Genomic DNA, 26,797 nt, shown 5'->3' with positions numbered 1-26,797 from the left:
CACTTTTCTATTCACTTCATATCTTGTTGTTACTATGAGTGTACTAAGTTTGAGATCACCTAAATGTCTCATCCAGACACAAGCACAGGTCCCCGCCAAGAGGTACACACTCAAATGTTTTCAAATCATAACACATGTAAAACAAAAATAATACAGTGCGTAACCGAGATATGATTTACAAGACAAAAGATATCATCTCCCAAAACTCTAGCTATGCATTTGACTGTTTCCCTCCCAGCTAGAGTATCCAGCCAGGGCCAGGACAAAACAAGTAATCTCATTCCAAGACAAGACAGAAAGCATGTTGGAAAACAGATATAGGGGGATGAAGTACTTCCCGGGTAAATAACAGCCACCACATTTATAGCTCATGACAAAATTAAAACTTAAACTTAAGATTATACAGAGAGCAATATCCACTAAACGTGCTCAAAGCGCTTTACAAAGGGTCCCTGGCCAACAGCAACACATAACACGTGGGAAGGGACATGACGACTGTTAGGCGATGTTACCATTTTTTCCCGACACTGTTAACGGCCAGGCACTCATTTTAACCTAAGTACGGTGAGAGAATGTGAGTAAAGGGGAATCTGGAATTGGTTCAAAAATGAAACAGACGTAGATTCCAAGAGCACACTATCAAAGTACTTAGTTTGAGATCACCTTAAAGTCTTACCCAGACACCAGCACAAGTTCCCACTAAGAGGAATACACTCAAATGTTTACAAATCATAAATCAATTTTTTTTAAAAATAACAATATATAAAAGATGGATGATTTACAAGGAAAAAAAATATCATCTCCCAAAACTATAACTATTCACTCAACTGTTTCCCTCCCAGCCAAGGACTCCGGCCAGGGTCAGGACAATACTAAGTAATCTCATTCCAAGGAAAAGACAGAGAGCAATTTGGAAAACAGATATAGGGGTATAGAAGATACAGTAAGTGTCACCCTGCCCACTATAGGGCGCCAGGAACCCAACCCAGATTCCCAGCTTTCAAAATGTTTCATAAACTGCTGGGAGTGGAGTGTCAATCTTCTTAGCCGTGGGGATTGTTCACGTTACAGATTGTTGTTCCTCTTGCTTGGTGATCCTGACAGTCTGGAATTGATGAAGACGCTAGCTTGTTGTCTGTCTGGAACGAAAAGGGAGGAAATCTCACTTAACCCGCTCCGTACCAACTATAAGCGAGTGATCTACCAACTGATCTATCCGGCCCCTGCACTATATAAATATACTCACATTATTTGTTTGTCGGCTTTTAACCCTCTTCTTACCAACTACAGGAAAATCGTCACATTCGTTACGATACAACCAACATCTTTCTTATTCAAATATCTTTCGTACATCATAAAATTTAAAGAAAAAAAAAGTGTGTTGTAAAGCATGTTTTACTAAAGAAATTATGTATCGCAAGAACTTATCACTGTTGTGTTTGAGTGATAAAAAATCTATTTTCGTGTTAGTTAAGTGTGAAGTTTTGGGGAAAATCCTGAAAATGGCTGGTAAGGAGAGGGTTAATGCGTGGCCAGTCGCCTCAAAATGGTATTGTCAATCTCGGTCCCTTTGATTGTGAAGCGAGTGTTCTACCAACTGAGCTATCGAGACCGCCAAAATGGTATTATGTCGAGGTGAAAAGTCGTGGTCCTTCAGTCGGGGGTGGGGGGGGGGGGGGTTATTCCGATTGCTATAGCGTGAAACTGGCAATAACGAGTGTGTATTACTCTTTGGACAGGACGCTTGTCTATGGCAAAGTACTTTCCACCAGATCTTACAGACCCAGCTATTCAATCACTATCTATCTATCTATCTATCTATCTATCTATCTATCTATCTATCTATCTATCTATCTATCTATCCATCTATCTATCTATCTATCTATCTATCCATCTATCTATTTATTTATTCATTTATCTATCTATCTATCCATATATCCATCCACCCACCCACCCACCCACCCATCCATCCATTTATCAACCTATCTAATTCCTTCTCTTTTACTTTCTTCACCCCCCCCCCCCCCCCCACCCCGCCCCGCCCGTGCCCCATTACATCTATTTGCTCTAATTTTAAAATCCACACTCGCCTCAAGCGACCGTCAAAACCATTGTACAGACCAGGTGTTATTCTTGCTCCAAGACTGCGCTGTCATATAGATAGTATGCAGATGACGTCACTCAGGCCTTTGTTATTGTTTTTGCCATCCGCGTTTGTGAGTTGTTCTCACTAAACTGTATTAACCAGACTATAAAAGTTCATGGTTACACAGAGTTTGTGTGTTGGTCCGCTATACTTCCGGATGGCAATGTTGTGAACTCCTTGGCCAAGCGCATTCTATCTATATTTTTATAGATAGTATGCAGATGACGTCACTCAGGTCTTTGTTATTGTTTTTGCCATCCGCGTTTGTGAGTTGTTCTCACTTAACTGTATTAACCAGACTATAAAAGTTCATGGTTACACAGAGTTTGTGTGTTGGTCCGCTATACTTCCGGATGGCAATGTTGTGAACTCCTTGGCCAAGCGCATTCTATCTATATTTTATACTCCACTTGCATCTGAATTCCATCGATTAGAATATAGGGTTAAAGGGTTAATGATCCCATTAAAGGCGGGATTCTGTTTTTAAAATTGAGATTTTATATAGCGCAATATCTACTAAACGTGCTCAAAGCGCATTACAAGGAGTCCCTGGCCAACAGGAACACGTAACATGTAGGACGGGACATGACGCCTGTTAGGCGATATTATAATTTTTTTTCGGACAGATAACAACGCTGTTAACGGCCAGGTACTCATATTACACCTGAGTACGGTGAAAGAATGTGAGTAAAGAGCCTTTTCCAAGGACTCAACTACGCGCCGACAGAGGCTCGAACCCAGGACCTTCCGATCCAAAAGCGAGTGTCATACCACAAGACCAAATAGCCGCACAACTATTATATTTATGCGCCCAGCCTCCAACCAAGGGAATAGGTTGCGCAATATAAATGTGCATTATTATTATTTATTATTTATTATTATTATTATTATTATTATTATTATTATTATTATTATTATTATTATTATTATTATTATTATTATTATTATTATTATTATTATTATTATTATTATTATTTTTAAATTTATATTTTATTTATATTTATATTTTACTACAATCTGAAACTATTCCAATTGTCTTCGGTCAGTAAATTCGGCGAAGCCTGAATTGCATTGGTGTTATATTATCTCTCTTGGTAAAAACGGTCGAGTTCTGAAGTTATAATTAGGCAGACCTGCCAAGTACTGCGAAAAATTAGAAGAATTACGAATGATTGGCTCCAGCTACAGAGCTGCATTCGCCTCTTTGACTCGATAAATCTTTTTGAAAAGTAAAGTTTAGTTTCTTAGATCCTGCCTATATTATTCAGAACTTCGGTGCATTTGTGGATCATGGTGATGGCAAATTAATAAAGCTATAAAATAAAGTTATTTATAGTGCGGCTATGTGGTCTTGTATGTATGACACTCGCTTTCGGATGGGAAGGTCCTGCGTTCGAGCCTCGCTTGGCACATAATTGAGTGTGTGCTTAGAAAATGCTCTTTATTCACATTCTCTCATCGTGTAAAATGAGTACCTGGTCGTTAACAGCGTTGTCTTTGTCCGAAAAAAAAATTTGTAATATCGCCTAACCGGCGTCATTTCTCGTTCTACTTGTTACGTGTTGCTTGGCCAGGGACCCTTTGTAAAGCGCTTTGAGCACGTTTAGTGGATATTGCGCTATATAAAGGCGCACTTTTTTATATATTTTGTTTTCTTTTTAAGTTTATAGTGGCTTTCATTTTATTCCCTTGGAAACTACGAATTTTAACAATTTCAAATGGGCAACTCTGTAATTAGGTATATACACAATAGGAGTAAATAACAATGTGGAATTGAATGTAAGCTTCAATTTAGTATACGAAAACAAATAAAATGGACGTTTTGGGTTTCCCTTTATCAACAAAAAAAAAAGGATGAATGAAACACTACGGACGAATGAGATCATGTGGTAGTGGCGTTGTGAAGATGAATAAACGAAAGCATTTACATTATACAATTGGAGAAATCATAGTTGTGGACAGAGTGGTTCGAGACCCACATTGGGCGGCGCAAAGTCGAGTCCTTGGGAGAGGCTCTTTACTCATTATAGATAGTTCGAAGTTGACGTCACTCAGGTCTTTGTTATTGTTTTTTGCCATCCGCTTTCATGAGTAATTCTCACTACACTGTATTAACCAGACTATAAATGATCAAGGTTACACATAGGTTTGTGTGTTGGTCCGTTATACTTCCGGATGGCAATGTTGTGAACTCCTGAGCCAAGTGCATACTATCAATAGGCTTCAACAGTCGTGACTTCACTTCCCTCATACTGACGCATAGTAACTTAGTAACTGGTTCTAAACTTTCGGAACAATGGCGGACGCCCTTATTAACTACTCCGACGAGCATAAAAGTGTATCCAAAGGAGAAAAACATTATATATCTGATCATTTTAAAAAAAAACTTTTATACATTCTGATCACATGACATGTGAAAACGTTCTAGCCAACATGAAGAATAAAAAGTATCGATTTTCTTTGTTTAGAACCAAGCTGCTGGTTGCTGGGCTGACGTGACATCAGACTACTGAATCCTATTATTATGAGTTGCAAAATGAGTACCTAACCGTGAGCTGCGTTAGTAGTAGTAGTATCGTTCGGCTACACTTCTATGTTCAAGGTATCAATCCAGGTTCGGAAGTCACCATCACATTTGTTGATGGTTTCAAATCCCCCTTCAAGTTTTGTCTCTGTACAATCTAGTACGAGGTGGTTTGCATCTTGTGGTGCTTGGTTGCACTTTGGGCATGTTGGTGATTCTTGGAGCCCCCATTTGTGCATGTTGGCAGCTGTTCTTGTATCTTTTGACCGTGGTCTATTTGCAGCTACCCAGTATTTTCTTGGTTGATCCTGTAGACCTGAGAGACTTTTACAGGGATCTTCAATTAGTTCCCCTCCTGTTGGTTTATTCCTTTTCCATTCCTCGCACCAGGCTTCATGCGTGTTGTAGTTTTCTTTCTTTGATAAATAGAAAGGTGAACGAGATGACCCTGAAGGTGATACCAGCTTGGATGCAATCGTGCTGGAACAGCAACAGGATAGGAACCAGACGAAGGATGATCCTACCTGGCGTTCAGACAAGGCTTGCCTTTTCCTGACCCACACTTCCAATAATGAAAGTGAGCTGCGTTGTCATTGTCGAACACAAAATATATAATAACGCCGCTTTGCATGTTAACGTGTTAAGTGTTGCCACTGGCTTTGGACCCCGTGTAAAGCGCTTTCACTTAAAATAAAATTCCCTTTATTCGTCCCAAAGGGGAAATTTTTCTCTTGGGTCTACTCCAAGGAATGACTGGAATAACCCAGGCGTCAGCCGCCGTGCAGCGCCGCAAATTGAGCTAGGGGCGAGGTAACTTGCTCAAAGCCACACAGCGCAGCGGCGGGTGATCAAACTCGGTACCTTTCGGGTACGAAGCCACGCTGCCCCTAAAAAAAACTTATCTTATAATTTTATCTTTTCATTTTATCTTACCTTATCTTATTTCATCTTATCATTGTATCTTACCTTATCTTATTTTATCTTATCATTGTATCTTACCTTATCTTATATTATCTTATCATTGTATCTTACCTTATCTTATTTTATCTTATCATTGTATCTTACCTTATCTTATTTTATCTTATCATTGTATCTTACCTAATCTTATTTTATCTCATCATTGTATCTTACCTTATCTTATTTTATCTTAGATTGAAAGTAATTGAACCACATCGAGCTTGTCTTATTTTATCATTGGCTTGAAAGAAATTCAGTCGCGCCGATCTTATCGTTTCTTGCCAAAATGTTATCTTATCTTAACTTTTCTAGCTTGTAAGGAAATTCAAGCCTCGTCGATAAAGGCTTAATGGTTGAATTACACAAAACGATTCGTCGGGACGGAGAGGTGAGAATTCTGTAAGGTTCGAGGTGTTGGTCGGATGACAGTGGCAGAAATACGACGTGTTCTCCCTTTGTTGGAAGCGGTTTATGGCCTTGTGCCGTCAACAATAAACCATTCTTGGGATTTGGGGCAGACAACTCTGCCGGTCAGAAATTATATTATGAGTTTTAAAAACGTTACCCGCCATGTTGATCTGGTGTTATGTCGTGTCGTAATGAACTAGATGAAGGAATTTGAGTTCGAGATTAAAATTGATTAATTAACTTTTTTAAGTTTATTATTATTATATCATTATTATTATCATCATTATTCCTCCCACCAAATCCAAGCATCAGTAACACACTTTATAGTCACCTGGAACAACTACAAAAGACATCTAACTTCTACGTCATGGCACAAGACCGAAGGGCTAGAGCTCAGGTGGTCGCTGGTTCGGATAAGTAAGTAAGTAAGTATTATCATTATTATTATTATTATTATTATTATTATTATTATTATTATTATTATTATTATTATTATTATTATTATTATTATTATTATTATTATTATTATTATTATTATTATTATTATTATTATTATCTTATTGTTGTATTTTAATTACACGTATTATATATATATATATATATGTATATATATATATATATATATATATATATATATATATATATATATATATATATATATATATATATATACCCGGAAATGCAAATATGGGGGAGCAAAGAAGACACGTAAACATGTTGCTGTTGGTCGGGGACCTTTTGTAAAGCGCTTTGAGCACATTTAGTGGACATTTCGCTATATATAAGAGCTCTGGTCTGTTGTGGGTTTTTAACTTTTTTTTTCTGGTTTCTTTTTTTTTTTGGGGGGGGGGGGGTTAAGTTCAACAAATAAACATCACTTTCCTCAATAAAGGCATCTATTCCGACTACAAGGGGGACTTAAAATCTTAAATTGAATATTAAACACCCAATTCATCCCAACATGATACCGTTGGGAGCCGATTGGTCACAATTATTTTTGTGACCAATCATTTTTTTTTTTATTTCGGACGCTTCTTCGTTGAAAAGTTAAACGTTGTCCGTATGTCCTTGTTCTTTTTGAGACAGTTCTGCTGTGGCCATGAAACCGTCCTTAGGGTGAAGGAAGACTTTCGAAGGTGGGTTGACGAAGTGAATTTGGAGGCGTAGCCATACGCTACTACTTGTACTCGTACGACTAGTTCTGCCGTATTCGATTTTTAAAACTATATATATATATATATCGATATGAATGAAAATTTCATATTTAATATCATGGAATCATATATCGATATCGATATAAGTTGCTCTTGAACTTTACTAGGGCTGTCGAAATTGGCCACATGGGGAATCGCATTTTTTAAATCAAAAAAAAAAAAAAAAAAAGATCCCCTTGTTCAGTAGTTTTTTGTTTATCAAAACCGATGAGGGGTCAGAGTGTTCGTAGTTTTTGGCCACGTGAAGCAAAATAAAAAACCCAGAAAAAAACAAAAAAAACAAACTACTAAATAAACCCAAAAATTCAGTAAACAATCGAGAACGTTTTCGTGAGTAATGGGGTGGATTAATAAGCATATTTATCGAAATTTTAATCGATTTTTGATATATCGATGTACAAACCCTTTGCATCGATAAATATCGATATATCGATACTTTGTATGACGATATATCGTATCGTATCGATATCGAAAATTTGTGATATCGCCCAACACTACACCAAAGTAAAGAGAGCAATAGACTGGTAATATGATAGGCTATAATTATTTCTTTAACTCGTTTTATCCACCGCCCCCCCCCCCCTCCCCCCCGTTCCTTCCTTCCCTCCAGCCCTGTCTTGAAATCCTTTGATCTCGACTCATGTTATACCGTATTCGATGTTCTATGTACGAGTTTTATCGCTTTGCCATTAATCTCGTATTTTCATTTCTTTAGTTTTATGTCGTAGCCGCAATAATGTCAGCAACATTGTCAGCATCACGTGTCAACATTTGCATCATCATCATTTATCGTCATCATCATTATCATCATCATCATCATCATCATCATCATCATCATCATCATCATCATCATCATCATCATCATCATCATCATCAGCATCATCAGCATCATCAGCATCATCATCATCATCATCATCACATCATCATCATCATCATCATCATCATCATCATCATCATCATCATCATCAGCATCATCAGCATCATCGTCATCATCATCATCATCATCATCATCATCATCATCATCATCATCATCATCATCATCATTATCACCACCACCATCAATATTATTACTATTATTATTATTATTATTATTATTATTATTATTATTATTATTATTATTATTATTATTATTATTATTATTATTATTATCATTATCATCATCATCATCATCATCATCATCATCATCAACATCATCATCATTGTCATTGTCGTCATACAAAAGGAAAATTATCATGATGCATTCTACAAAATGAGCCAACCGTGTTCAGATAAATTAATGATAACTAATTTCAATATTAAATTTTATGATCTTTGTAGTTACGAGTAGATGATAGCAACAATAGGGAGGAAATGTGAGATGTCACTAAACTGGTTCCTATTTCATTGGAAGTGTATAACCACTATTCCGGAGGTCTGGATACACACATTGTGTAATTCATGTTCTGGTGTCAGAGTGATGGCATCTTATTTTCTTGTCTAATGAAAATGCTGGTTGTCAATAAAGATCATCCATCTTCATTCTTTTACGTCCCGTGATCATAAGAATCTGCCTCTATACATTCTGATACTTAAACGTTTATAGTTTGGTTAATACAGTTAAGTGAGAATTACTCATAAACGCGGATGGAAAAAAAAACAATAACAAATGTCTGAGTGAGGTCAACTTCATTCTATCAATATGCTTACCCTCATCTACTGAAAACTTGTCTTGGACTCTCTTCTCCAACTGTTTGATGTATCTCACTGTTTCATTCACGATACTCTGGGGAGATATTGACATATTTTGAATATTAGTTCTATGTCATAAGATGCAATAATACTATTATCATATTTTGTTGTTGGTAAACTGGACTCAGTAGTCTGCTGTCACGCCGCCCGGCAACGGCGGCCATCTTGGTTCTAAACAAAACAAATCATTACTTTTTATTCTTCAAGCTGGCTAGAACTTTTCCTTGTGATCAGAATGTGTAAAAGTCAAAACATGATCAAATTTATGTGTTTTTTTCCTCTGGATACGCTTTTATGCTCGCCGGAGAAATATTTCATAAGGGTGTCCGCCATTGTTCAGATAGTTTAGAGCCAGTGTTACTAAGTTACCATGCGTCATTAGGAAGGAAGTGACGTTACGACTATTGAATCCTATTGAATTTGTATCACTTTTTTTCTTCAATCAAGACTTGTCTTACCGTAATATGTTTTGTTTTATATCACTGTAAAGGGCTTAGAGTCTGTGACAACGGAGTAAAGTGCGATATAAATGCCATTTATTATTACTATTATTATCATTGTTATTACTATTATTATTATTATTATTATTATTATTATTATTATTATTATTATTATTATTATTATTAATATTATTATTATTATTATTATTATTATCATTATTATTATTATTATTATTATTATTATTATTATTATTATTATTATTATTATTATTATTATTATTATTATTATTATTATTATTATTATTATTACTAAATCAACCATGAAATATCAATATAAAGCCCTCGTTTACAGAGTGAAGTGAGTTAAGTGCTTTGCCCAATGACACAACGCCAGGCCCAAAGTCCGTGATACACCCCGCCCCCCCCCCCCCCCCCCCCCCCCCCAAGAATAATAAAATAAAATAAAATCACATTCCCATTAATCATCCCATAGAGGAAATTTGGCTTTAGGGTCTATTCCTAGGGAAGATTGAAGTAACTCAGGCGTCAGCCGCAGCGCAGCGCCGCAAATTGAGCTAGGGCGAGGTGACTTGCTCAAGGCCACATAGCGCAGCGGCGGGTGATCGAACTAACTCTCAACCCGCTACCGGTCGGGTACAAAGCAAAGACCGTGCCACTGAGCCACACAAAAACAAAACCGAAAACGGAAAGAAAAGGGGGGATCGACATCAATAAAGCAAGAGTAGTACAGAGCGATTTTGTTCTTTCTATTTTTTTTTTTTTTTTTTTTTTTTTATTAAAGATCTTGACGTCACTCAGTTCTTTGTTATTGTTTTTAGCCAGCCATTTTTATTTGTAGTTAATTTGTATCAATCAGACTAATATAAACGTTTAAGTTTACACGACAGTTTTCTGTATTTGTACGTTATATACGGTTGGCGGATGCTGTGAGTATTTTAACAACGCGTCTAGCATGAATAGAAGGAACCTAGTTGACGTCACTCAGCTTTTTGTTATTATTTTGAGACAGCCCGTTACTGATTAGTTCTCACTGAAGTACATCAATCAGACAATTAACGTTAAAGGTGCCACACAGTATAGATAGTATGCGCTTGGCTAAGAAGCTCACAACATTGCCATCCGGAAGTATAACGGACCAACACACAAAACTGTGTATCCATGAACGTTTATAATCGGGTTAATACAGTTCAGTGAGCATTACTCATAAAGGCGGATGGCAAAAACAATAACAAAGACCTGTGTGACGTCATCTTCGAACTATCTATAGTGCGTCGTATGTTTGATATTGCTGGCGGATGTTTTGAGTAGTTTACGTAAATGCATAACATCAATAGTCTCTAAGAGAGAATTAAGTCACAACTAATCACATTTTGATAAGAGCTGGATGATGTCAAACTCATAGTCATATTAATGTAGTACTTGCTTGGCACAGGATGTCATCAGCCCAACAGTCTGTGAGTAGTTATCACAATATTTTGACACGGGTGCAGTCTCGATTTTTTCTGACGCCCCTGTCCATCCACCAGCGATTGGGTAGCTGGATCTGTTAGATCTGGCGGAAAGTACTTTGTGATAGACTAGAGTCCTATCCAAAGGATAGCAAGCGATTGCTATTGTCCGTTTCACGCTATAAAAACCGGGATAAACTCCGGCTCCATGGGTCTTATGGCTCTGAAGGACTACACTTATAACATTAGCAAAACGTTACGGATGTTAGGATTAACACGAAATGAAATGTGACCCTTCGCCTCAAAACGGTTTTAAGTCGGGTTGGTTAAGATGTTGAAAACTGAATTTATAGCCAGAAATATCAGACTTGTGTTGAGTTTGCATGTTTTATTGAGGAGAATGTCAACCATATTTTAATGCTAATGCCAACAATTTATATTTTTGACCAGTTTAACATTAAATTCGACTTTTAAGCCCCCGGTTCGTTCCTACATAATACCGTTTTGAGACGATGGGCCACAAATGAGTAGTAGGATGTTAGGAGCATTCTCTTTAGACAACGACTTGAAACTTGAACCGTCAGTGATTACAAAATTAATTTGTTCTTGTAAATTACGATTTTTTTAAAGGACTATCTACACTTTTAACATTAGTAAAAAGTCACGGATCTTAGGAATAACAAGAAATGAAATAAGTAGAAGGGTGTTAGGTGAAGGGGCATGATCGATAGATAGTATGCAGTTGATGTCAATGGGGTCTTCGTTATTGTTTTTTGTCATCCGCGTTTATGAGTAATGCTCACTGAACTGTATTAACCTGACTATAAACGTTCATGGATACACACAGTTTTGCGTGTTGGTCTGTTATACTTCCGGATGGCAATGTTATGAGCTTCTTGGCCAAGCGCATACTATCTATAGATAGTTCGAATATGGCGTCACTCAGGTCTTTGTTATTGTTTTTTGCCATCCGAGTTTATGAGTAATGCAACCTGTCTATAGATAGTATGCGCTTGGCTAAGAAGCTCATAACATTGCAATCCGGAAGTATAACGGACCAACACACAAAACTGTGTGTATCCATGAACGTTTATAGTCGGGTTAATACAGTTCAGTGAGCATTTCCATGTGCTCGAGGTCAATGGTCACACTGGAATATGTGCTCAAAGTGATGCACATAGTAAAAAGTGTTCACAGATTTTGAAATATCTAAAATCCCGATTGTTCATTTTGTTCAGCTTGACACATGGGTATGTTTACAACTTTCATAAACAAAGCAACGTGTTTACATTTCTGAAGAAATATCCAATCGTTGGACATCAACAAATCATGTGATTGGTGACTTGGTTGGACGAAAACATGAATAGAGATAGTATTCCCTTAGCTAAGGAGCTCATAACATTGCCATCCGGAAGTATAACGGACCAACACACAAAACTGTGTGTATCCATGAACGTTTATAGTCAGGTTAATACAGTTTAGTGATCATTACTCATAAACGCGGATGGCAAAAAACAATAACAAAGACCCGAGTGGCGTCATCTTCGAACTATCTATAGATAGTATGCCCTTGGCTAAGGAGCTCATAACATTGCCATCCGGAAGTATAACGGACCAACACAAAAAACTGTGTGTATCCATGAACGTTTATAGTCGGGTTAATACACTTCATTGAGCATTACTCATAAACGCGGATGGCAAAAAACAATAACAAAGGCCTGAGTGACGTCATCTTCGAACTATCTAAAGATCGCTCCCATTCTCTTTAGACAGTGACTTGAAATTTGAACCGCCCTGTGACAGACGCAGGTGGGAATTTGATAATGGCATTGTGACGATATTATGGGATATCCCTGTTCGACACGACTGAACGGTTTGTCAGTATGAATGGTCTTGGAACCCCGGCCATTGAAATACCTCTGGTTTGTGATTACTGACAGGACAAGATTGATGAGGTGGTTGGGGTCAAAATCTATGGACAGGTAGATCTTTGACAGGTGTCATATGACTCAACGGTAGTGCGTGATATAGATAGTATGCAGATGACGTCACTCAGGCCTTTGTTATTGTTTTTGCCATCCGCGTTTGTGAGTTGTTCTCACTAAACTGTATTAACCAGACTATAAAAGTTCATGGTTACACAGAGTTTGTGTGTTGGTCCGTTATACTTCCGGATGGCAATGTTGTGAACTCCTTGGCCAAGCGCATTCTATCTCACAAACTCTGTGTAACCATGAACTTTTATAGTCTGGTTAATACAGTTTAGTGAGAACAACTCACAAACGCGGATGGCAAAAACAATAACAAAGGCCTGATTGACGTCATCTGCATACTATCTATTGTGTAGCTGTAGTACTCACTCTCGGTTATGTGGTATAGTATAGATAGAATGAAGTTGATGTCACTCAGGTCTTTGCTACTGTTTTTTGCCATCCACGTTTATGAGTAAATCTCACTTAAATGTATTAACCAGATTATAAAAGTTCATGGTTACACAGAGTTTTGTGTGTTGGTTCGTTATTCTTCTGGATGGCAATGTTGTGAACTTCTTAGCCAAGCGCAGCGCATACTATCTATAGATAGAATGCGCTTGGCCAAGGAGTTCACAACATTGCCATCCGGAAGTATAACGGACCAACACACAAACTCTGTGTAACCATGCACGTTTATAGTCTGGTTAATACAGTTTAGTGAGAACAACTCACAAACGCGGATCGCAAAAACAATAACAAAGGCCCGAGTGACGTCATCTTCGAACTATCTATAGATAGTATGCGTTTGGCTAAGAAGCTCATAACATTGCCATCCGGAAGTATAATGGACCGACACACAAAACCATGAACTTTTATAGTCTGGTTAATACAGTTTAGTGAGAATCACTCACAAACGCGGATGGCAAAATACAATAACAAATGCTTAAGTGACGTCATCTTCGAACTATCTATAGATAGATAAAAATTGACGTCACTTAACTCTTTGTTATTATTTTTAGCCAGCCATTTTAATGAGTAGTTCTCACTTAATGTAAGGTTACACATTGGTCTGTGTGTTGGTCCGTTATATCCGGCTGTCGAAATGTTGTGAGTTTGTTTTGTTTTTGTTTTGTTTTTTTTTTTTGTTTTTTTTTTTGTGCGTGATGAACTCACAGCATCAATACTCTTCAACAGTCGTAACGTCACTTCCTTGAAGAAATATTTCTCCGGCGAGCATAAAAGCGTATCCAGAGGAAAAAAACCCCATAAATTTGATCATGTTTTGACTTTTACACATTCTGATCACAAGGCATATGAAAAGTTCTAGCCAGCATGAAGAATAAAAAGTAATGATTTTCTTTGTTTAGAACCAAGATGGCCGCCATTGCCGGGCGGCTTGACATCAGACTATTGACGCCCGGCAACGGCGGCCATCTTGGTTCTAAACAAAGAAAATCATAACTTTTTATTCTTCAAGCTGGCTAGAACTTTTCATGTCTTGTGATCAGAATGTGTAAAAGTCCAGGTAGATCTTAGACAGGTGTCATGACTCAACGGTGGTGAGTGATATCATATTGTGGAGCTGTAGTAGTACTCGCTCTCAAGTTAGTGCTATAAATTTCAAGTGGTGTCCGGCTTGTGTTTAGTGGTATCGGTATGACTCTCGATTTGCGTCCTCTTTAATTTAGGGTCCGCAAAGTTGAGTCAATGATAAAGAACTGAATGACATCAATATCGTTTATTATATGTTTCTATCATCATCATCATCATCATCATCATCATCATCATCATCATCATCATCATCATCATCATCATCATCATCATCATCATCATCATCATCATCATCATCATCATCATCATCGTCGTCGTCGTCGTCGTCGTCATCATCATCATCATCATCGCTATCATCATCATCGTCGTCGTCATCATTATCATCATCACAGTCATCCACTGGAATATTAATCCACCCCAGAGTGGTGATTACTTCTTATTAATTCTCTTTATAATCTAAATAATAAAATTAACACACGATTAACTTTGTATGACGGTTACTATTCTTTCATCACACAAAAAGGAGGGAACATTTTACTTATTAGCAGCATATCACCAATATTGTTTATGCGTTTCGGTGAAATACTCACTAGTTTTGCCCGCCAAAATAATTGTAACGAACACACAAAGATAAGGTATCATTATCATTCATTTCTACATAGCAGTATGTGAGGAAGAAGAAAAAAAGAAAGAGAGAGATTTTTTAAAAAACCAAAAAAAAAAAACCCCAACAACAATAGAATTACGATGAAAGCACACAAGAAACATTAACTAAAAGGGAACTGGTTCAAATTGGGAACAGATGGAGATTTTTAGTTTGAGATCACCTAAAAGTCTCATCCAGACATAAAGGCAGGACCCCTATTAAGAGGAATACACTCAAATGCTTACTGAATTAACAATGAGAAAATTAATTTTTTTTAAAATAATTTTTTGGCAAATCGACGTGATTTTGCAGCGCTTAAAATGACACCATTCATTTTGTACGAAATGACTTAAGTTGTCAACATGAAATTGTGTCTGGTTAAGGTCAGTAGATCATCTCAGCGTGCGTGGGTGTGAGTACTTGTCAAAGCTGTGGAGATGAAATGGTGAGAGTAAGTTGACCACAGATGGTGTGTGACTGCGCGTGCGTGAGAGTGTGACCAGAGCACATAGAGGGGATAAATGACGCGCATGCGTGACGCGGAATATGACATTCAGAAAAAGGTGATGATTGGATGCGGGGAGGGCATGGCGCAGAAAGGATGGCATGTAGCGTCGCTTCTGTTCCGGAACTTAGAAAGATTTTAAAAAGACAAGTTTGGTTTTTTTAATAGGGGTTTGTTGACCGTCTGTTGTTTTGTTGTACCAGCAGTGGCAGTTGTAGTGATCGCTGTGGTGGTGGTGGTGGTGGTGGTGGTGGTGTTCGTGATGATGAGGAAAATGATGATAATGATGATGATGAAGATGATGATGATGATGATGATGATGATGGTGATGATGATGATGATGATGATGATGATGATGATGATGGTGATGGTGATGATGATGATGATGATGATGATGATGGTGATGATGATGATGATGATGATGATGATGATGATGATGATGATGATGATGATGATGATGATGATGATGATGATGATGATTAAAATGATCCTCATATTGGCAAATACTCCCAAACCTGGGAGTTCATGTGGACAGGTCCATGGTTCGCGACTATTTAAAACTTAATCTAGAGGTGCCGAAATGAGCCAGTGAAATGGAGAGAAAAATAATGTGAGTAGATGTGACTCATATATAAGGGAACAACACAAAATAAACAACGTTTCGGCCCTTGGCCTTCGTCAGGAGTCAAAAAACACAAACACAAATATGTAAATTTACAAACTTATCTCACTTTATTTTTCTCTCCATTCGGGACCATTTGCCAAGATGAGGGTTAGTTGAATCGATCGATATAATTTTAAGGACGAGTTTTTGGGCCAAACATTTTAAATACGTGACTTTCCAGAGGATGACAGTTAAACTGGTCCATTGATAGCCTAGTTTCGTTACTTTTAATGTTACAATTGAGCTTTTATATAGCGCGATATCCACTTAATGTGCTCAAAGCGCTTTACAGGGGATCCCTGACCAACAACAACATGTAACATATTGTAGAACGAGGCATGACGCCTGTTAGGCGATATGACATTTTTTTTTTTTGGACAGAGACAACGCTGTTAACGACAATATACTCATTTTACACCTGAGTACGATGAGAGAATCTAAGTAGAGTAAAGAGCCTTTTCCAAGGACTCAACTATGCGACGAGCGAGGCTCGAACCCAGGACCTTCCATTCCAAAAGCGAATGTCATACCACTAGACCACGACAAAGCCGCACAACTTCGGTACTTTCCATCCGGGTCATCAGGGTGTGGCGTTTTGATTGTTTAATAATTCTCGTTGTCACGTTATGGCATGTGACAGAAGCTGGCAAATGGGTTGCCAATTAAGTTTTTTTAAATACCAAATTCCAGAAACTTTGTGGTTTTATATTATTTTATATATATATATATATATATATATATATATATATATATATATTATGTGTGTGTGTGTGTGTGTGTGTGTGTGTGTGTGTGTGTGTGTGTACGTGTGTTGTTGTTGCTGTTGTTTTTGTAGGGTTTTTTTTTTTTTTCTTCTTGTTTTCAATTATTTTTTCTTGTTTTAGTTTGTTTATTTGTATTTTTGGAGCTGTTTGTCATGAAAAAAATTTCACTATAGATAGTTCGAAGATGACGTCACTCAGGTCTTTGTTATTGTTTTTTGCCATCCACGTTTATGAGTAATGCTCATTGAACTGTTTTAACCCGACTATAAACATTCGTGGATACACACAGTTTTGTGTGTTGGTCCGTTATACTTCCGGATGGCAATGTTATGAGCTTCTTAGCCAAGCGCATACTATCTATAGATAGAATGCGCTTGGCCAAGGAGTTCACAACATTGCCATCCGGAAGTATAACGGACCAACACACAAACTCTGTGTAACCATGAACTTTTATAGTCTGGTTAATACAGTTTAGTGAAAACAACTCACAAACGCGGATGGCAAAAACAATAATAAAAGCCTGAGTGACGTCATCTGCATACTATCTATATCCCAAAGCAATCATCGATCCCAGCTGCCAAATAAACAAATTATCTCCAATTTCATAAAATATACAAATGGTCATCCTATACTGACGAGACGAGGTAAATTTTTAATTTTTTTTTTTTTTTAGTTTTTGGTAAAATCATGACAAATACTCCTGGCAGCGGGATAGGAACATTGAGAATTTATCTCCACCATTATGTGGCCGAGTGGTTAAGGCATAACACTGTGACCCAGAATTTCCCGGGTTCGAGCCCCACATCAGGCACTTTCGGGGTTTTTTTCCTTGGGCAAGATTGCTCACTTGGACAACATGGGTAATTCCTGTTGACGTCAGATATCTTGTTTGATGAATTATCTATATTCCTTCGTGGAATGCCTAGGCGACGGTATTTTATGATGTCGTGGCGGAAAAGGGCGTAATTAACACCAAAAAAAAAAAAAAAGAACTATGTGCCTTATAAGCAGAAAATAATTATGCCTGGAAAAGTTTGGTATCATTTTCAGTCCATTTGGAATTTTCTGTGTCTTTTAAAAATGTTTTCTGAAAAATAAATCTGGCAACCGACCTAATGAGTGCAGTGGCGTAACGAGCCGTGACAAATGTGTAGACAGGTTGTTATCGTAGCTGTGACATGCGCACTGCGTGTTGCGGTGAATATTATCTGATGTAGCGCAAACTGGTCCCATCTACTCACATCCTGCTGTCAGACAGGTGTTGGATTTCCGCCCATCTTTTTATGCGTGAGTTATAATAAAGTTTGAATTGTTGTTGTAATGTGTCAAATCATTAGATTGAGTCGCTTAATATTTATTTTTTCATTTTATTTATTTATTTTTTTTTTTACTTCATTTTCAGAGAAAACGATCTGGAAAAGCAGATGTGAATGCGTGCCTGACTGTAAGACTGTTCATTTTGTCATTTGGCTATTTTATCTTATGTCGTTGTTGTTTTTGTTTGTTTTTTGTTGGTTTTTTTTCGGGGGGGGGGGGGGGGGGGGGGGGGAGGGGTATTGTTTTTGCTTTGTTTTTTTGTTGGGGTTTTTTTTGTTGTTGTTATTTCTTTAATTTTTCTATTTTAAAATTCTTTTTTTTTTCTTTTTTTTTTTTTTTTTTTTTTTTTTTTTTTTTTTTTTACTTTCTTCTTTTTGCCTTTTTTTTTTTTTTTTAAGTATCATTTATTTTGATTTTTACCTTAAGTAGGATATTCCATTTTTTAATTTTATTTTTTTTGTCCCCAACACAGTGGCTATTGTGGCACACGAGAATAATGTCGTATGGTGTGCACGTTTAAGTGGTCAAGGGCTGTTGAATGAAATTAGATCTCTCTCTCTCTCTCTCTCTCTCTCTCTCTCTCTCTCTCTCTCTCTCTCTCTCTCTCTCTCTCTCGGTGGAAACAAGTTCAATGAGATCTCTGAAACTACTCTAGAAATTATTCAGGTTCTATGTTATGGTTAGATGCGACTGTCAGAGGGGTGAAGGAGATATGGAGGAGGAGAAGGAAGGAAGGAAGGAAGGAACGAAGGAAGGAAAAAGAAGAAGAAGAAGAAGAAGAAGAAGAAGAAGAAGAAGAAGAAGAAGAAGAAGAAGAAGAAGAAGAAGAAGAAGAAGAAGAACAGTAGTAGTAGTAGTAGTAGTAGTAGTAGTAGTAGTAGTAGTAGTAGTAGTAGTAGTAGTAGTAGTAGTAGTAGTAGTAGTTGTTGTTGTTGTTGTTGTTGTTGTTCTTGTTGTAGTAATAGTAGTAGTAATAGTAGTAGTAGTAGTAGTAGTAGTAGTAGTAGTAGTAGTAGTAGTAGTAGTAGTAGTAGTAGAAGTAGTAGTAGTAGTAGAAGGAGGAGGAGGAGGAGGAGGAGGAGGAGGAGGAGGAGGAGGAGGAGGAGGAGGAGGAGGAGGAGGAGGAGGAGGAGGAAGAGAAGAAGAAGAAGAAGAAGAAGAAGAAGAAGAAGAAGAAGAAGAAGAAGAAGAAGAACAACAACAACAACAACAACAACAACAATAACAATAACAACAACAATAACAATAACAACAACAACCATAACAATGACAATAAAATAACAGCAGCAATCAAAACTTATCTGTTTGTTTGTTTTTCTGTTTTTTATCTTCCTTTCTTTAATTTCTTGTGTCAACTGTTACGGCGCAGATAGAGATAGAATGCGCTTGGCCAAGGAGTTCACAACATTGCCATCCGGAAGTATAACGGACCAACACACAAACTCTGTGTAACCATGAACTTTTATAGTCTGGTTAATACAGTTTAGTGAGAACAACTTACAAACGCGGATAGCAAAAACAATAACAAAGGCCTGAGTGACGTCATCTGCATACTATCTATATACAACTCCGATAGTTGTCATCATTAATTTGGACACGGACGGAGAAGACAGCAAGTATCGAGTCCGTTGTCATTTTTATGACAAATTAATTGTCCACTATCAGTTGCCGGTGACACGGGATATCGGTGTCGTCGTAGTCAACGCCCATGGGGGAAGTCAATGAGGTGACTGGTAGTGACAAATGTGAGCGAGTGCCGTAACACGTGCGTTACGTGTTGTGGTGAGCGATTTCGTTTACACCCAACTGCTCACTCAAAACCACAGCTAGAGCAGGTGGTGAAATCTGGGCCCTGCATAATTTTTTTTTTTTTTTTTTTTTTTTTTTTTTTGTGTGTTTTTTTTTCTTAGCAATGTTACTTTCGGCGTAGTGCGAGAGTAATAATAATAATAATAACGTTGGTAAGACTATGAGCTTGGCGCATGCAGAGTCTGTTTCTCGGATAGTGAGTCAATTTACGCGCATGCTCTTTTCTTTTGACGAACATGTTTGGTGTTTCACATAAACAATCTCAGCGCGCAGATTGAAATCATTGGCTTGGAAAATTAGAGAACCAATGACATTGTTTTCTATGTATACAACACCGGTATTGTACAGCACGACATCACTTCTGAAGAGAATAGCACTAAAAATAAGAAACAACGGTATGAAAAGAAGGAACGAAAATGGCGTCACTCATCTCGGGGCCCTTTTAAACAACATCGATAACATATCATTTTGTTCCCTCTCTCTCTCTCTCTCTCTCTCTCTCTCTCTCTCTCTCTCTCTCTCTCTCTCTCTCTCTCTCTCTCTCTCTCTCTCTCTCTCATATATATATATATATATATATATATATATATATATATATATATATATATATATATATATATATATATATATATCCCGATATCTCTCTCGATGATTTTTGACCAATCAAAACACGGGATTTATGACACACGCTCAAGCCCGTTCGGACAGACCTAACTGGTTGTTTACAAGAAAATAATTTTTAAAATAAAAATAAAATTCCCTTTATTCAACCCATAGGGAAAATTTGTCTTTATGGTCTATTCCAAGGGAAGACTGGAATAACCCCGGATGTCAGTCGCAGCGCAGCGCCGGAAATTGAGCTAGGGCGAGCTGACTTGCTCAAGGCCACACAGCGCAGCGGCGGGTGATTTAACTCGGTACCTTTCGGGTACGAAGCCAAGACCGTATACCGCTGAGCCACACTGCCCCTACAAACAATAGAATAGATGAATTTGATCCCACTTTGCTCTTTGTTATAGTTTTCAGCCTGCTAGTTGGGTGGATAGTTCTCACTAGATTCTCTCAATCAGATTGTTACGTTTCACATGGTTTTGTGTGTTGGTATATGATCGGGAATCCCGATAGCTCAATTGGTAGAGCACTCTCTTCATATGTAAAGGGACCGAGATCGATCCCAGGTGCAGTCGAGAGTTGTTGTTTTTTTCTGATCCCCAATAGTGAATGGGTAGCCGGGTCAGTTAGATCTGGCGGAAAGTACGTTCCGATAGACTAGCGTCCTATCCCAAGGATAACAAGCAATTACTATTGTCCGTTTCACGCTATTAAAACCGGGATATAACTCTGGCTCTGTGGGCCTAATGGCTCTAAATGACTACTTTTTATGATTGATCAGGAGGCCAGAACTGGTGATTATTTTTACCTGAGTTTGAGCCCTGCTGTGGGTATCAACTAATAGGGTTCAACAGTCTTGACGTCACTTCCCTCGTAATGGCGCATAGTCACTGGTTCTAAACTATCGTAAGAATGGCGGACGCCATTATCTACATCACCGCCCGTATGAAATACTTCTCCGACGAGCATAAAGTGTATCCAGAGGAGAAAAACATTATGAATCTGATCATGTATTGACTTTTATAGAATCTGATCACATTACATGTGAAAAAAATCTAGCCAGCATGAAGTATAAAAAGTCCCGATTTTCTTTGTTTAGAATCAAGCTGCTGGTTGCTGGGCGGACGTGACATCAGACTATTGAATCCCATTGATACCTTTAACCAGGATACCTGAAGTTCTATACCCATTCGTGCTCGGTGGAATTTTTGGGGATGGGTTTGGATTTTTTGTTCTTGTATTTTTTCTCTCTTTTGTCTGGCACTGTATCATACAGACCTTTTCAGATTTCCACCTTGTTCTGTACGGCTATGTGGCCTTGTTGAATGACACTCGCCTTCGGATCGGAAGGTTCTGGGTTCGAGTCCTGCTGTGAGCGGGACATAGTTAAGTCCTTGGAAAAGGTTATTTAGTCAGATTCTGTCACCGTACTCGGGGTGTAAAATGAGTATCTGGTCTTTAACAGTGTTGTCTCTGTCAAAAACAAAACAAATAATTGTAATATCGCCTAACTAACAATCGTCATGTCTCGTACTACATGCCAAATGTTGCTGTTGGTTAGAGACCTATAGTAAAGCGATTTGGGCACGTTTAGTGGATATTTGATTTAAACATGTACGCCCTTACTTAAATCCAATCGCCTAGGCATTCCATGAAGGAATATAGATAATCCATCAAACAGGATGTCTGACGTCAACAGAAATCACCCAAGTGGTCCAAGTGAGCAAATTGGGGGTTACTAATCTTGCCCAAGGAAAAATAAACGAAAGTGCCTGAAGTGGGGCTCGAACCTGGGACCTTCCTGATCACAGTTCAATGCCTTAGCCACTCAGTCACTTCGCCCCCTTACTGGATATTGCGCTATATATATTAAAAGCTCAAGTTTCGGTTAATTATTGTTGTAGCTCCTCACGACTTTGGAGATTTTCATTCTTTGTAGTGAAAGCACCACCATCTTGAGACCAACAAATCCGATTGTTAACTTTGGCGTTGAAGATCTACCGACACCGCGAAAATTCTCTGTGATGAAGTGGACAATGTGGTGTATGCGGCTGTGTGGTCTAGTGGTATGATAATCGCTATCGGATCGGAAGGTCCTGGGTTCGAGCCTCGCTCGGCGCATAGTTGTCCTTGGAAATGACTCTTTACTCATATTCTCTCACCATACTTGGGTGTAAAATGAGTACCTGGTCGTTAGCAATGTTGTCTCTGTCAAAACAAATTTTGTAATATCGCCTAACAAGCGTCATGACTCGTCCTACATGTCAAGGGTTGCTGTTGGTTAGGGACTCATAGTGAAGCGCGTCAGATACGTTTAGTGCGCTATATAAAAGCTCAAGTTTTTGTTAATTATTATTGTAGCTACTCACCACTTTGGAGACTTTGATTCTTCGTAGTGAAGGCACCACCTTCTTGAGACCAACAAATCCGTCTGTCAACATTGGAGTTGGAGATCTGCGGACGCCCAGAGGAAATCTCTGTGATGGAGTGGACAATGTTGTTGAGTCGGGACTTGAAGTGACTGTAATTGGTCGATGGATAGCAGATGTTGATTGTTGTTGGTCTTGCTCACGGGTTGGAATTGGAGATCTGCGAAAACCCCGAGGAATTCTCTGTGATGAAGTGGACAATGTTGTTGAGTCGGGACTTGAAGTGACTGTGATTGGTCGATGGATAGCGGAAGTTGATTGTTGGTGGTCCTGATCATGGGTTGGAGTTGGAGGGGATCGAGATGCACACGTAGTGTAGATGTGTTTGGAAATTAATAATTGGTGATGGGTGGTGATACTGGCAGTCGTTTTCCGCTTCGTTGTTAGAGATTGGTGTCGTTCCCTTCTTTGCTGCTGATGATGATGATGACGATGATGTTGTTGTCGTCGTTGTTGTTGTTGTTGTTGTTGTTGTTTTTGTCGTCGTCGTTTTACTTGTTGTTGATGTTTTAATCTTCGAAGTCGCTGTTGTTGTTGTTGTTGTTGTTGTTGTTGTTGTTGTTGTTGTTGTTCGTGGTGGTGGTGGTAGTGGTGGTGGTGGTGGTCTTGTATACCTTGTTCCTGTTTTTGTCGTACCTGTTGTAAGGCAGAGAAATATTATTCAATGTAGTAAATAAAAGCGGAATTAAGTCCCTTGATTAGTGAATTGAGTAATGGTTACAACTACAAGAACTGATATATTGATGTTATGCGTTTAGTTAAAATAAACTCATAACTTCCGCCAGCCGGTTATAACGTACAAACACACAACACTATGTGTAACCTTTAACGTTTATATTAATAATGAGCTTTTATATAGCGCAATATCCACTAAATGTGATCAAAGCGCTTTACAAGGGGTCCCTTGCCAACAGCAACATTTAACATCTAGGACGGGGCATGACGCCTGTTAGGCGATGTTACTATTTTTTCGGTCAGAGACAACCTGTTAACGGCCAGGTACTCATTTTACACCTGAGTACGGTGAGGCTCGAACCCAGGACCCTCCGATCCGAAAGCGAGTGTCATACCACAAGACCACATAGCCGCACGTTTATAGTCTGATTAATACAATTTAGTGAGAAGTCCACATAAAAATGGCTGGTAGAAAGCATTAACAAAGAGCTGGCATGAATTATTTTCCTTATAATATAGGGATCAAATATCTCAATATTAAAGCATATTGTTGTCTAACAGTTGCATAATATGCGTTTTGTTCGTTTGTATAAATCATCAAGCCCTTAGAAATATTGAGTTGCAACCATTATAGTGTTCACTGTGTTGGACACAACCAAGGGACATAATTGGTAACAAACGCATTCCCCTTATGGATATAAAAGACAAAGTTTAAACAATAAAAAAGCCCTTCTATTCAACTTCAAATGTTTGTTGTTTGTTTTGTTTTTTCTGTAGGGGTCTCTCTCAAGAAAGATCGAGATAACCCGGTCGTCAGCCAGCCGCAGTGCAGCGCCTCAAAGTGAGCAATATGGACTACGTTTCTTGTTCAATAAAACAATGAGATACCGACAGCAGGGTTCCAATCCAAGTCCCCCAATAGAAATGCAATGCCGTATAGATTTTCATACAATTAATTTTCTCTTTTATGATCAAAGGTTCTCAGTAGTTTTTAATTGTATAGATTGCTATTGTCCGTTTCACGCTATTCAAACCGGGATACGCTTTGTCTCCATGGGCCTAATGGACCTGAAGGAACTTTTTTTAAAACTTTTTAATACGGTTCTGCTATGTGGCAGTCTTTTCCTATTTTATTTTCTGCTCGTTCTTTATGGATTTTAAATAAAGTTACGCAAAGTTTTAAATTAATTGTTCTTCACTGGATTTTGAATATAAACTGGCTATAATGCGGCAGTAGAAATTAAGAGAAGGAGATGGAAATATCTCTTGGCCACACCATGAGAAGTCCTGCAACAAACATTACCATGCAGGCTCTTACACGGAACCCGCAGGGAACGAGGAAGTGAGAGGGCGGCCTAGAAATAGCCGGGGAAGGGCATTGGTGGAGGACCTAAAGACTGAAGGCTTAACATGGAGCATACCTACCTAATCTTACGAATTTTTCGTAATTTTACGAATTTTAGACAATTTTCATGGTCAATTACTAAATTTTATGGAAATTACGAATTTTTAATTCTCAGTATTACTTAATGATGATAATAACTACAACAACAACAACTACTAGTACTACTACTACTACTACTACTACTACTACTACTACTACTACTACTACTACTACTACTACTACTACTACCACTACTACTACTACTACTACTACTACTACTACTACTACTACTACTACTCCTACTACTACTACTACTACTTCTACTACTACTACTACTACTACTACTACTACTACTACTACTACTACTACTACTAATAATAATAATAATAATAATAATAATAATAATAATAATAATAATAATAATAATAATAATAATAATAATTTCCTTGTCATATTACTAAAACTTGACATAAAAATTACTAAATTTGAAGTTTTCAATTTGGAGGTCTGTATGGAGAGAAGCTGAGAATATGGCATAGAGCCGGACAAGATGAAGGGGATTCGTCGATGGCCAATGGTGTTCCAGTCAGAGTGAAGGGTTTTAGTAAGTAACTTATATGCCATATCATTTTTTTAAAATTGTTTTTAAAAGAACTGTACTAAACTCTGTCTAACAATGTATGTATTACTGCATACTTGTCCGTAATCAATGTTAACAGCATAATTCGTGTGTAGATTTAGCGAATTATCACGATATTTTTTTAAAAAGCAGGTAACCATTCATTCCGAGTGGAGAAGGATTATAATTATTATTATCAATTATAATTACCCAGAGACACAACACCAATGCATGTTTGTTTTGGTTTGTTCTAATTTTTTGTGTGTGTTCTTGGTTTGTATTTTGTTTGTTTTTTGTTGGGGGGGGGGGGGGGATTTTTGTTTGTGTTTTTTTTTTGGGGGGGGGGGGGGGTTGTTGTTTTGTTTTGTTTTTCGATAATAGGCACAGCCTGATCACTAGCTATGCTAAACATCGCTTGACTCTGTTACAAGACTAGACATTTTGCCGCTAAAAATCGGGATGGGGGGGGGGGGGGGGGGGAGAGAGAGAGAGAGAGAGAGAGAGAGGAGAGAGCGAAGGGGGGGGAGGGGGGGACAAGAGAGAGAGAGAGGAGAGAGAGAAGGGGGGGGGAAGAGGGGGAACGAGAGAGAGAGAGAGAGAGAGAGGGGGGAGAGAACGAGAAAGAGAGGGAGAGAGAGAGAGAAAGGGAAGAGAGGAGAGATAGAGATAGAGAGAAAGATAAATAGATAGATAAATAGATAGATAGTTAGACAGACAGATAGATAGAGGGGGGAGGAGAGAGAGAGAGAGAGAGAGAGAGAGAGAGAGAGAGAGAGAGAGAGAGAGAGTGAGAGAGAGAGAGAGAATGTGTGTGTAAAAAAAGTTTTTCCCAATAGCTTGTATCCAAAGTGATTGGTCTGGGATTTGAACTCTGAACGCTTTACAACTAGACAATAATGAGATTATATGTTGTTTTTTTATACCTACCATATTTGGAATGATATCGTTTAACATACACAAGTC

General features: G+C 38.1%; 1 protein-coding gene across 1 annotated transcript; it reads right to left on the bottom strand.

Annotated features, from left to right (window-relative positions):
* LOC144978974 (uncharacterized) lies at window positions 1–25,839 on the bottom strand. Its single transcript, XM_078925593.1, has 4 exons — window positions 25,696–25,839; window positions 23,097–23,792; window positions 8,936–9,011; window positions 1–1,139 (listed from the first exon to the last, which is right to left on the bottom strand). The coding sequence occupies exons 1-4, from the start codon at window positions 25,837–25,839 to the stop codon at window positions 1,066–1,068; spliced, it is 990 nt and encodes a 329-aa protein (XP_078781719.1). The 3' UTR covers window positions 1–1,065.
* Window positions 25,840–26,797: the final 958 nt, after the last annotated feature.

Source organism: Berghia stephanieae, chromosome 8 (genome assembly GCF_034508935.2).
Source record: "Berghia stephanieae isolate SIO BIC M18660-M18661 chromosome 8, UCSD_Bste_1.3, whole genome shotgun sequence".
Classification (NCBI taxonomy): domain Eukaryota; kingdom Metazoa; phylum Mollusca; class Gastropoda; order Nudibranchia; family Aeolidiidae; genus Berghia; species Berghia stephanieae.
The sequence above is the reverse complement of the archived record's forward strand: the minus strand, read 5'-3'. Positions and strand labels throughout refer to the sequence as shown.

Bases quoted from the DNA above. Each gene is read 5' to 3' on its own strand.
- LOC144978974 (XM_078925593.1), bottom strand. From the start codon at position 25,839: ATGGCATATAAGTTACTTACTAAAACCCTTCACTCTGACTGGAACACC. The intron at 23,793-25,695 runs GTAATTTTTATG...GCCTTACAACAG, and splicing joins AATTGAAAACTTCAAATTTA to GTACGACAAAAACAGGAACA. The intron at 9,012-23,096 runs GTGAGTAGCTAC...ATATCTCCCCAG, and splicing joins GAATCAAAGTCTCCAAAGTG to AGTATCGTGAATGAAACAGT.